Source organism: Labeo rohita, chromosome 25 (genome assembly GCF_022985175.1).
Source record: "Labeo rohita strain BAU-BD-2019 chromosome 25, IGBB_LRoh.1.0, whole genome shotgun sequence".
Taxonomy (NCBI): Eukaryota; Metazoa; Chordata; class Actinopteri; order Cypriniformes; family Cyprinidae; genus Labeo; species Labeo rohita.
This window is the reverse complement of record NC_066893.1, coordinates 25,766,073-25,779,837: the sequence shown is the minus strand read 5'-3', so window position 1 is coordinate 25,779,837 and position 13,765 is coordinate 25,766,073. Positions and strand designations below refer to the sequence as shown.

Here is a 13,765-nt window from a genome sequence, read left to right as displayed (position 1 = left end):
CTGAATCAGATATACAAAGATCTCTGACGTTTAACTAGCAGGGTTAATGACATTACTGAGGATTTACTCACCATCATTCAGATATCTGAATCTTTACCTACAGATTCCTTATCAGCAGAGAGCAAGAGTGAAACACCGACGCCTTAGACAAACACTGAGTGCACATGTGATCTACAGAGCAGCATCTCTCCACTGACTTCCCTACAGCCATTCTCTTCTGACCACAACAATCTGCAGCTATTATGCCACACCTCATGTAACATGATATACAATGTAATAATTGTCACAGACAGTTTCATGAATCGAAAGCATCAGACTCAGCAGAACATCCCTGCTCAAATCGGTGCATGCTTGTGTCACTAAACAACTGAATTATTACTGTACTGAAGGAGACAGGCAATCTGTGATTGCCTTCAAGGGGGAGCTGGAGTATCTCACAGGAATGTTTGCTTTGTCCAAAACTCAATATTCTGCTGCATTGGAGGTGGAAGAAACAGATGGAAACTATATCAGACTCCAGACAATAAAAACACAACAAAGATGCCAGACGACAAACTGAATATTACAGTAAAACAAAAGCAACCTGTGATGTGTCTGTGTGCATCAGTCAGCAGGTTTTACTTATTATATATCAAATTAACAGAGAAATAAAAATTATTATTATTAATATAAATAAAGAATTATTTAAAACTGTAATATTTCACAGTATTACTGTTTTCATTGCATTTATAAATCAAAATAAAGGCAGCCTTGACATAAAATAATTAAAAAACATTTTAAAAATCTTTTATAGTTGAATTAATATTATTTAAACATTTTATAATTTCATAAACAAGCATATATTTATTATTAATTTTATAACATTAGATGTATTATTATTATTATTATTATTAAATTATAATACAAGTATAAACTGAGACTACATGCAATATTTTTATTTTAAAAAATTGTGCTTTTGCCAAACAGTAACTAACAGGCAACTTAGATATTTGAGTTGATTCAACTTGAAATTGTTTAGTCAACTCAAATATCTAAGTAACACTACTGACTTCAGTAACACTATTGAAGTAAAAAAAAAAAAAAAACATTAAGAATCATTATATAATGTAATATATAAAGTATTACCGTTTTACTGCATGCCATATTTGTACTTTAAAAAAGTGTGCATTTACACACTGAAGGACTATTAAAAGCAAAAACCTAAAAAAAATGCACCTAAAATACATTCAAATGTAAAAATGCATGTCACATATCCTGTCAGAACACTGACCTGTAAGTATAATATATAATATAATATCATGCATATTATATAATGTAACATTTAATGTAATGTTTGTTTATTATATGCCATTTTTACTTTTATAAATTGTGCATTTGTCACACAGATGAATTATTGAAATTAACTGCAAAAAAAGCAAAAAAAAAAAGCTTCTAGTCAGCTGTTTTCAACATCATAAAGTTTTTTTTGAGCAGCAAATCAGATTATTAGAATGATTTCTGACAGGTCATGTGACTGGAGTAATGATGCTAAAAATGTAGCTTTGAAATCACAGGAATAAATGACATTTTAAAATATATTCAAATAGAAAACGGACATTCTAAATAGTAAAAATATTTCAGAATGTTACCGTTTCTGCTGTATTGGATCAAATAAATGCAGGCTTGGTGAGCAGAACAGATTAAAAATCTTGACTGGTAGCATACATGTACAAACACATTTTGTACTTGCATTTAAATCTAGAATCTTACTAAAATATTATTTGTCAAACACACCACTGTGATCCTGACCTTTTTGCATGGCATACTGGAGCGCCTGTCATGTTTGTTTTTGTTTTCACTCAATATGGAAAATGCATTATTTCACTTAATAATGTAAAAACCTGTTGTGCAGAAAGCATAACGACCGTCCTGCATGTCCTGTTCAGATGTATTCAGAAACATGCTGCATTCCAGCTTGATTATGTGGCCTTTAGTGAGCATGGAGAGGAATCACAGGTGATCAGATCCTCACAGAGCTTCACTGAGGCAGCTATAAAGTTCTATCGCTTGACACTGTTGTGACATTAATAGGAGTGGCGCTCTGGCCTTCAGCGTGTCGCCTAACCTGCGGGGATCCACACCCTTCACCAGCAAAAACGAACTCACTAACTACCCCATCAGCGACCGTGACACGTCAACAGTCGAACCGAACTCATCTGACCCAAAAACTCCCCATCAAACCCTGCTAAACTCCCCTCAACTTCAGTTTAAACCCCTCAGAAGCGCTTCTCCTGTGAACTGTTCGTTTCTCACCTGGAACGGATTGATGTCGACTGGATCTACAAACGGGTTGGAGTCAAATTCTGACATTATGGTGGCCTTTATCCGCCTTTAGAGTCCAAACCGAGCGGCACCAGAGAAGCGATCACTGTGGTTTCCTCTCTGTACTTCCGTAGTATGTGCGTGCCGCGCATGCGCTGCGACGTCATCAGGTGACGTAGACGATTGTTATTTTTAAGTGGTAAACTTTATTGTTTTGCATAGCAAACTTTAAATGTTGTAATTGTCACTTTAAATTCCACCTCTTTTTTAAAAAGAAGGCGGTGTTCTAAAAGAGTTCTTGAAAATATTTTCTAAAAAAGCACTTTGTGTAAATTGTATTGACAAATTATTTTGTTATAAAGATTGTTTATAACATTGGTTTTTTTCTTGTGGTCATTTCTAATATTGTTTTAGTTTAGCATGTTTGAAACATTATTTACTGATCATTTTATATATATATATATATATGTATATATGTGTGTGTGTGTGTGTGTGTGTGTGTGTGTGTGTTTTATATTAGTTATACGTTTTTTATAATTTTTTTAATAATAAAAACAATTCCTAAAAAAAGTTTTTGAAAATATGAAAAAATAAAAATAGCACTAAAAAAATAGGTATTGATAATTTATTTTATTATAAAGACCGCATTGTTGTTGTTTCTTTTTCGTGGTTTTATTTCAGTTTATTTAAAATGAATGTTAGAATAATTTATTTACTGATTGTTTTTAATGTTGTAATGATTGTTTTTTTGTTTTTGTTTTTTTGTTTTTTTTGTTTTTTTTTTTAAGGTCTGGATCCTCCCTATTTAAATTATATTGATAATTTATTTATTATAAAGACCCACATTGTTCCCGCATTGTTGCATTGGGTTCTTAGATCCTCCCTATTGTTTTTAAGAGAAATATATATATATGTATATATGAATAAGAATCAGAATATAATAATACTAAAAAAATATGTACACATTTCATAGTTTTATAGAAGTTATACATTTTTATTGTTTTTAAACATTTTAAATAATTAAATATATAAACAAATGCTTTTTATTAAATGAAAATATGAAAAATAAAAATACCACTGTGTAAATTGTATTGATCATTTACTATATTTTATTTACTTTATTATAAAGACCGCATTGTTGTTGTTTTCTTTCTTTTTTTTTTTGTGATTTTATTTCAGTTTTGCATGTTTTATTTAAATTAAATGTTTAAATCATTATTTATTGATTATATTTAATGTGTTAGAAAATATAAAAATATATTTTAACAGAGGCCTGGTTCCTAGATCCTCCCTATTAATTTGAATAGAAATATAATTATAATAAAGAAATGCATATGCGTTTCATAGTTTTATAACAGTTGTACGTTTTTTAATAGTTCTTTTTGTAAACCTTAAAAATACAAACCAATGGTCTTTATTAAATTTTCATTTAATCTTCAATATGAAAAACAAAAATACCACTTTGTATAAATTGTATTGATCAAAAATTGTACTTCAGTTTTGCATGTTTCATTTAAAATAAATGTATGAATAATTATTTATTGTTTTTTTTTATGTGTTAGAAAATATAAAAATATATTTTTAAAAAAGCCTGATTCCTGGATCCTCCCTATTATATATATATATATATAGTTCTTACATTTTTACTTCATTTTTTTGTCTTATTTAAACTGAAATGTCAGTATGCTTATTGTTATACTGCAAATATTTTAATAGGGTGGAAATAATTAATCATTTTTATACAGCTTAAACATCTAAAGCAAAAGGACTGTTATAGCATCTAATAATAATAATACTAATTTAATACTAATTTGCACATTTACACTGAATATACTGTTCGTTTTAATTATACCGAATAAAATAATCTCCATACTGTTTTACAATATAAAAATAATTATAATAAAAAGATGTATTTTATATTTAACCTATCTATTTAGTTTTTTATACAATATATATTTTAATATACCTGAGATGAAAGAAATTCGAATAGTCTAGATATACATTAAAAAGTGATTTTACACTATGAATAACGTTTATTTACATCTAGAGGCTCGTGATTGGTTAACGGACGGTGACGTCACCGACGTGACTGTCAACGTCGCAGACATGGCGGAAGTGAAAGGTCAGTTCATTCTCTGACTTCACATTTAATCCTTTATTTAACAAAACATTCAGTCACACGCAGCGTGAATGTGTCGAGTTAAAACAGGACTGGTTGTCGTTATCGATGAGTTGTGTGTTGTTTGGGTGGGTTAGTTATTTGCGCGGTTGTTCGGCATCTCCAGGCTGATGCTGTTGGATTCGAGTGTGTAAGCATTTCTCATCAATGGGATTCACCGCCATCCGTTCATTCATTTCAATGACAGCAGGAGAGACGCGTCTTTTCCGCATTTACGTCTAGCTGACAGGTCGCTCAGAGATGTCCATGTCTGTTCGCAGTGTTTCCATTGTGCTGTGTGGTGCAGAACTATGCCTGGGGTAAAGTGGGTCTGGACAGTGAGGTGGCCCGGCTGGTGCTCGGTGGAGACCCTCAGGCGCTCATAGAGGAGGCCAAACCCTATGCAGAGGTACAGTATGGACCAGCCCAGCAAAACTGAGCCTTGGTCTAAACCTGCACTGTCAAATTACAGCCGGGATTTTAATCTATTGACCCAAGAACACCCACCCAGACTTATTATTATCTAATAATTTTATATGGTATATTATTAAATAATTAACATGATTATTATTAATAATATTACTCATAATAATAATTATTGTTGTTGTAGAACCATTCTTTTTATTATTATTATTCATAATTTCACTATTATTATATACATTTGTGTATAATAATATTAATGTTGTTGTTTTGTTGGTGTTTTTGTTATTATCATTATTATTATTATTATTATAAAAATGTATTACTATTAGTAGTAGTAGTATTAGTAGTAAAAAAATATAATGCAGAGATATTAAAAAAAGTTTTTAAATTAATATTATTGTTAGAATTATAAGTAATAATAATAATTATTATCTAATAATTTTATACTATATATTAATAATTAAATAACATGATCTGTTATTATTAATTATCTATAATCATAATTGTTGTTGTTGTAGTATTGCGTAAACTATTATTTTTTTATTATTTATATATATATATATATATAGTATTACTAGTAGTAATAAAAAATATAGTGCAGAGATATTAAAACTTAACTAAATAATATATATTAATAATTAAATAACGTGACCTATTATTATTAATACTGTTATCTGTAACATATTAATGTTATCTATAATAAGTATTATTGTTGTTGTTGTTGTTGTTGTATTGCATGAAGTATTCTTTTTATTATTCATATTCATATTCATATTATTATTACTATTATTATATATATTTGTGTAAAATAATACTATTGTTGTTGTTGTAGTAGTATTGCGTAAACTATTATTTTTTATTATTTATATATATATATATATATATATATATATTAGTATTACTAGTAGTAATAAAAAATATAGTGCAGAGATATTAAAACTTAGAAGTAATAATAATAATAATTATTATTTTTATCTAATAATTTTATAATATATATTAATAATTAAATAATGTGACCTATTATTATTAATACGGTTATCTGTAACATATTAATGTTATCTATAATAATTATTATTATTGTTGTTGTTGTTGTAGTATTGCATGAAGTATTCTTTTTATTATTCATATTATTCATATTATTATTATTACTATTATTATATACATTTGTGTAAAATAATACTATTGCTGTTGTTGTTTTGTTGCTATTTTTGTTATTATTATTATTATTATTATAAAAAAGTGTATTAGTAGTAGTAGTAGTAGTAGTAATAAAAATATAATGCAGAGATATTCAAACGGTTTTAAAATTATTATTATTGTTATTATTATACACCTTGCAATAATAATAATAAAACTAAAACACTCACAACTTAAAGCCAAAAAAGACTCAAATTGTGTGAATGTAATACCAACACTTATTATTATCATCATTATTTTATAATTATATTTTTATATATTTTAATGTAATTTTAAATTATTATATTTAATTATTAAATGACATTATTTGAATTATTTCTTTATAACTTTTGGCTTTTTTCCTACCAGTCTTTGGTCATTTGTTATATTTTACTTCTTGCGTTCTGTTTGCATTTTTAATTTAAAGTGAGATGTCAGTAATGTGAACTTGTAAACTAACAACTAATTATTTGTTCTAGAACCTATTAAACATTAATAAAGAAATCTGTATTGCAGTAGCCACGGGATTGCAAAAATAAAAGCATATATTACACAATATTATTGTGGATGTTTCATAAACAATCACGATTCATCCTGAGCAATTGTTTATTGTGCAGCTGTTGTACACATTATGTAACAGACTTGAACACAAGCACAAGTGTCTCTGATAAAAGCAGTTCACTTAAAGGTCAGCTTGATATTCACTTTGTCTTGTGCCAGTCTATTAATAAAGCCACAGTATGTGTTCAGATGTGTTTACTGTTTTATTGTTAAGTAACTATCTTAAAGGAGCTGTCTTTTTGACTTTCTCAAATTAAAGTTAATTTTTGGTTCCATTACATTATATATACACACACATAAATGTGTGATCATTACATGTTTGTTTTCTGTGTTCTTTCAAGCTTTGGATGGGTGCCCACCCCAAAGGAGACGCTCTCATCAAAGACAACAGGATATCCCAGAGGACACTGGGACAGTGGATTGCAGATTTCCCAGGGTGCCTGGGGTCAAAGGTCAAAGACACATTCCACGGCCAGCTCCCGTTCCTTTTTAAAGTGCTGTCCGTCAACACGGCTCTGTCCATCCAGGCGCATCCCAACCGGGTGAGATTGGAGATTGGTTTCCTTATTAAAAGTATTAAAAGGCTTAACACTTCACAAAAAAATATATATATATATATTATTTCATGTGCTCTTAAGCAGAAAAAAAAAATTGGAGAGAATTACAAAATTGAAATGAACATGTGTTTTTTCTTAATAAAGGGATACTTGGGAGACATTTACAAGCAAAATGATTTAATTTTTACGCACTAGTTTTTTTAAAATATTTCTGCTTTAAATTTTTAACTCTTTCCAGATGCTCCAGAAGCAAAAACGATGCATTAGGAGCCAGGGGGTGAAAACTTTTGAAAAGAATGAAGATTTGTACATTTTTTTCTTATTTTTCCTAAATATCATGTTTTTTCATTTAGTACTGCCCTTGAGAAGCTACAGAAGATGCTTACATGTTTACCAGAAGACAAAATAAGTTAAATTTACTCTGATTTTCAAATTCAAAAAGTTTTCCCCTGGCTCTTAATGCAGTGTTTTTCCTTCTGGAGCATCAGTGAGTGTTTGAACCTTCTGTAATATTCTGCAGTATTATCGCAATTTAAAATAATGGTTTTCCATTTTAATATACTTTAAGTTATAATTTATTTCCTGTAATCAAAGCTGAATTTTCAGCATCATTACTCCAGTCTTCAGTGTCACATGATTCTTCCCAAATCATTCTAATATGCTGATTTATGACCAATGTTGGAAAGCATATGTAACCTGTGATATTTTTTGGTGTCTTTGATGAATATAAGGTTCACAAGAACAGCATTTAATACAAAATGTAAATATACACTAAAGTTTGGGGTCAGTAAAAAATGTTTTCTTTCTTTGTTTGAAAGAAATTACTACTTTTATTCAGCAAGGGTGTTAAATTGATAGAAAGTGATAATAGTGATTATATTGATAGAAAAGATTTCTATTTTGAATAAATGCTGTTATTTAATTGCTGTCAATTGACAGGAATTGGCTGCTAGACTCCATGCACAGTTTCCTGAACATTACCCAGACAACAACCACAAACCGGAGATGGCCATCGCTCTCACTCAGTTTGAAGGTCTTTGTGGCTTTCGGCCGATGGATGAAATCTTGGGCTTCCTCAAAAGTGAGTGTTTAATGAACTGACTGAGAAAACACTGTAGCCGTATTATTATTTTCTCATTGTACATGGGTTAAATGTGTTGCAAAGAGCGTTTCACATAGACGTTTTTGTGGTTTGTGTTGCTCAGATGTCCCAGAGTTCCGTGCGCTGGTCGGTAATGAAGCGGCCGAGGAGCTCCAGAGCGCCGATGGAGACCCGGGCCGGACGTCTCTCGCTCTGAAGAAATGTTTCACCAGGATGATGAACTGCGAGAAGAAGCTGTTTGTCGATCAGCTCAACATGCTGGTCAAACGAATCTCAGAGGAAGGTGAAAGGAAACTGTGCCATTTTACATGTGCCAACATGCTATTCCATCAATCTGGTGTATTCAGATGAAACTGGTCTGACCTGTTCTTTTGTTTCAGAGGCTGCAGGCAAAGACACCTCTGGAAGTAATGGAGAACTGCTGCTACGGCTCCATTCCCAGTATCCGGGGGACATCGGATGCTTTTCCATTTACTTCCTGAACCGTATCGTGCTGCAGCCGGGGGAGGCCATGTTTCTGGGAGCAAATGAGCCTCATGCTTATCTGTCTGGAGGTCAGAGGTCACCACATTACTAATAAAACACGCTTTTTGGACATGAAATGACATGACCATTAAAATACCATAGTATATTTTTGTAGAGTCTGAAAAAATGAATTAAAAAACTCTAAATGGCACAAAAGTTTGTAGCTTGTAGTTTCTTAACATGCTGAAATATATTAATTATGCTGAAAGTGCTGAAATATATTAATTAATCTTCATTTAGTATTCTATTATTCAATGTAAGTTGTACTTAATATTTATTTATACAATATATAATTTGTAATATTCATTTAATGTTTATTAACCATCATTTAATATTCAGTTACTCCATGTAGGTTGTATAGTTGTACTTATTTAAAATAATCATTAATAATTCATAATATTCATTCAATATTAATTTATTCCATTTAGGTTGCATAGTTGTTTTTTGTGAATTGTATTTTTGTGCAATGTATTCATTAATGTTCACATAATAATCTGCAATATTGTTTTTAATATTCCTTATTATATATTTATGTCATGTAATTTGTGTAGTTGTAATTTTGTAAACAATATTTAATGATATTCACCTATTAAACCATGTTTATGTTCACTTTATTTCACATTTATTCCATATAGGAGGTGTAGTTGTTATTTTTTGTGCAATATATTCATTAATATTCACTTAATAATAAATAGCATTGATTTAATACTCATTAATATTCATTTATTCCATGTAGGTTGGTAGTTGTACTTTTTGTGAAATATAATCATTAATATTTACTTAGTTATAAATTATATTTATTTAATATTCATTAATATTGAAATGTTCCATTTAGGTTGTATAGTTTTTGTGTGTGTGTGAGAAAAAGAAATATTTGTTAATATTAATTTATTCAATTTAGGTTGTGTAGTTGGAGTTAAAATTATTAATAAATAAATTATTATTCATAAAATAATTATTAATATTAATTTACTGATCCATAATATTAATGTAATATAAATTAATATTACTTGAATCCATCTAGGTTGTGTAGTTGTATTTTTGTGAAATATATTAATTAATATACACATAGTAGTTTAAAATATTTATTGAATATTCTTTAATACAAACTTATTCCATGTAGGCTTTGTCGTGGTACTTTTTTTGAAAAATAATTATTATTCACTTAATAAAAATAATATTCAGATGTTCTATTTAGGTTGTTTAGTTTTTTTGTGTGTGAGAAATATTTGTTAATATTAATTAATTTAATTTAGGTTGTGTAGTTGTAGTATTTGTTGAGAATAATTCTTAATATTAATTTAATAATCCATAATATTAATTTAATGTAAATCAGTATTAATTAAATCCATCTAGTTTGTGTACTTGTATTTTTTGTGAAATATATTCATTAATAGACGCTTCGTAGTTTCCAATACTTATTTAATATTCATTTATTCCATGTAGGTTGTGTAGTTGTATTTTTTGTGAAATATAAAAAAAAAAAATAATTAATTTAATAACCCATCATGTTAATTTATTCATTAATATTCCATTTAGGTTGCCTTGTTCTTTTTCCAAAATATACATTTAATTAATAATTATTTTATATTCTTAAATAATAATACTCGGTTTTTACATGTAGGCTGTGTCATTGTACTTTTTGTGAAATATATTCATTAATCTTTACATATGCATAATATTTCATCTTCATGTGTTTCATAATTGTTCTCTGTCTCCTCCAGACTGTGTGGAGTGTATGGCGTGTTCCGATAACACCGTACGTGCCGGACTGACTCCCAAATACATTGACGTGGACACGCTGTGTGAGATGTTGAATTACAGCCCAGCTCCAGTCAGTGCCAAAATCTTCCCCTGCGTGCAGGACAACGCCGACCCCTGCGTTTACCTCTACGACCCTCCTGTGCCAGACTTCACCGTCATGAGAATACAGGTGCGCCACACAGCCTTTACCTCCATATACGTACATTAAATTCACATATATCCTGATTCCATCTGATTCAATGTCAACTTATAAGTAATATTATATTATTTTCAGGTCCCCGCCTCGGTGCGGCAGTACACTGTGTCCGCGCTGGACTCCGCCGGCATCCTGCTGGTCATCGACGGAGAGGCCGTCGCCACGTCTGCCGCGGCCCTCTCTGACATCACTCTGACACGAGGCTCTGTGGTTTTCATTTCAGCCAATGAGAGCCTCTCTTTACAGGTGACATCATCGTCAGGCATGACTATGTTCAGAGCCTGCTGCTTACTATAGGAGACGTCAACGTCATAAACATCCGGTGTCTATCTGTCCTGTCCTGATCTAAACCAACCGGTCAAACATAAACCAATCAAAAGTTCAAGTAGAAATCATGTTCCCATGTTTTTGGCTTCATCATGAACATGCATGACGAATCACCTCTATTAAAGGTACAGTACACCCAAAAATGAAATTCTGGAATTTTTTTCACCCGTGTGTTGTATCAGACATGTATGAATTTATACAATATTCAGTATACAAAATACGATATTTTGAAGAATTTGAGTAACCAAACAGTTGACGGTACCCATTGACTTCCACGGTATTTTTTCCATATTGTGGAAGTTAATGGGGAACAATTGGAAGAGTGTAAATGATGACAGAAATTTCATTTTTGCATGAACTATCCATTTAAGTTGGTAATTATGATTATTATAATGACGTTTAGTGTTAAAATAGCTATGCTTAGCCAAAAAACAACAAAATATAATATAATGAAACGGTTTGAATTATGATTCTGCGACATGAAAACCTCTGCATGTTCTTTTGAAATATGTAAAAGTATATAATTTATTATTTATTATTATCTATAATTTATAAATTATTATTTAGTCAACATGAAATACTGTTCACACCGTTTTATTTTAATAATGGGACATTTATGAAGGAAACAGGATATTCAGTTAGGAAAAAAAAAAAAAGGTAGGATGGAATTTGATCGGATGATGAAATATGGGCGATCCAGAATGAACAAGTTTAAACCACCAGCATTAAAAAGAACGGTTCACCCAAAAATGAAAGTTTGCTGAAAATGTGCTCACCTTCAGGCCATCCAAGATGTAGATGAGTTTGTTTCTTTATCAGATTTAGAGTAATGTAGCAGTACATTATTTGCTCACCAATGAATGTGAATGGGTGCCGCCAGAATGAGAGTCCAAACAGCAGAGAAAAACATACAATAATTTACAAGTAATCTATGTTTTTAAGTTTTTTAAAAAAAAGTGGATTATTGTGATGTTTTTATCAGCTGTTCAGACTCTCCTTCTGATGGCACCCATTCACATCCATTTGTGAGCAAGTGATGTAATGCTACATTTCTCCAAATCTGATGAAGAAACAAACTCATCTGCTATCCAATATGTAGATGAGTTTGTTTCTTCATCGTATTTGGAAAAGTGTTATCACATTACTTGCTCACTAATGGACGTGAATGGGTGCCGCCAGAATAAGAGTCCAAACAGCAGATTAAAACATACAATAATCTACAAGTAATGTATGTTTTTAACTTTTTAATAAAATGTGGATTATTTGTGGATTATTGTGTTTTTTTTATCAGCTGTTTGGGTTCTTATTCTGATGGCACCCATTCACATCCATTGGTGAGCAAGTGATGTAATGCTATATTTCTCTAAATCGGATGAAAAAAAAGAAAAAAACTCCTCACCCTCAGACCATCTAATATGTAGATGAGTTTGTTTCTTCATTGTATTTGGAGAAAAGTTGCATTACATCACTTGCTCACCAATGGATGTAAATGGGTGCCGTCAGAATGAGAGTCCAAACAGCAGATTAAAACATACAATAATCTACAAGTAATGCATGTTTTTAACTTTTTAATAAAGTGCAGATTACTTGTGGATTATTGTGTTTTTTTTATCAGGTGTTTGGGCTCTTATTCTGATGGCACCCATTCACATCCATTGGTGAGCAAGTGATGTAATGCTACCATTTCTTTAAATCTGATGATGAAACAAACTCATCTACATCTTGTATGGCCTAATATATTTGGTAAATACATTTTCAGCAAATTTTCATTTTTGGATGAACTATTCCTTTAAGAAAGTAAGCAAGTCAGTTTTGATTTCATGTTGACGCATATAAGTTAAATGCACGGATGCATGATCACTCACTATTGGCTGCAAGATATAAACATTTTATTAAATGAAATTTGTTCCATCAGAGATTTTTTTTTGTGTGTGTGCACAAGGATGTAAGACCTTTTGCATGTTCAAAAAATATAAGAATATAAAGAAACCCAAGTGGAGGACAGTAACAATATTACTTTTACATCAGAACCTGGTAAATTAGACCAATTTTAACATTTTTAAGACCTTTTTCATGGTTAGTACTACCAAACAGTCCTTGTTGTGGACACACTCTTCCATGAAGAAATCACTTGGTAAAATGGTTTTATTAATATTACGTTAAACGATGCACTCCTGTGACAGACACGAGTTTTCTGATTCGATTTTAAAAATAACCCTGCAACCTGAAAAAGTGTTTTCATACATGTGAAACTTTGTTACCGATTTTTATTCTCCCTTATAAGTGACTGTATGGCTTGGTGTGTGGTTATGCTGTATTGCTGTAGTTACTATTTGCACTAGCAGTGTGGAGAGCACAAAGGAGGCTGGGAATTACTGGCATCCTGATGTTTGTTTACTGTATTTTTAGTGCCCTCTTCAGATTCGTACATGTAAAACCAGAAGACCTCAGCCGTGTTGGTTTCCAGGATTCTTTCTGTATTTTTTGGAGCTGTGTTATTCTGATGTGTTCTGTGATCAAAGCATGCGACCGGTGGCTAAAGTCTGAGTGAATGAATGTATGGTGCTTTCTGAGCTGTAATGGAGCATGCGTCTGATAAGAGGAACTCTGTATGTAATCTCTAATAAATAACGGTTCTGTAATCTTTCACCTGCTCATATCTGTCCGCTTTTTTA

General features: G+C 30.8%; 2 protein-coding genes across 2 annotated transcripts in view; one reads left to right on the top strand and one right to left on the bottom strand.

Moving 5' to 3' along the window:
- scamp2 (secretory carrier membrane protein 2) overlaps window positions 1–2,439 on the bottom strand; it is a 19,186-nt gene extending 16,747 nt beyond the window's left edge. The window contains exon 1 of the mRNA XM_051100282.1: window positions 2,293–2,439. Within this exon, the coding sequence (XP_050956239.1) occupies window positions 2,293–2,349 (57 nt within the window). The 5' untranslated portion in view covers window positions 2,350–2,439. The remainder of the gene's footprint in view (window positions 1–2,292) is intronic.
- Window positions 2,440–4,385: 1,946 nt separating this feature from the next.
- Window positions 4,386–13,737, top strand: mpi (mannose phosphate isomerase). The gene is made up of 8 exons (XM_051100284.1): window positions 4,386–4,423; window positions 4,741–4,868; window positions 6,961–7,161; window positions 8,116–8,257; window positions 8,382–8,561; window positions 8,659–8,832; window positions 10,528–10,736; window positions 10,842–13,737. Exons 1-8 carry the CDS (start codon window positions 4,408–4,410, stop codon window positions 11,058–11,060), a joined length of 1,269 nt encoding a protein of 422 aa, XP_050956241.1. The 5' UTR covers window positions 4,386–4,407; the 3' UTR covers window positions 11,061–13,737.
- The last annotated feature ends 28 nt before the right edge of the window (window positions 13,738–13,765 follow it).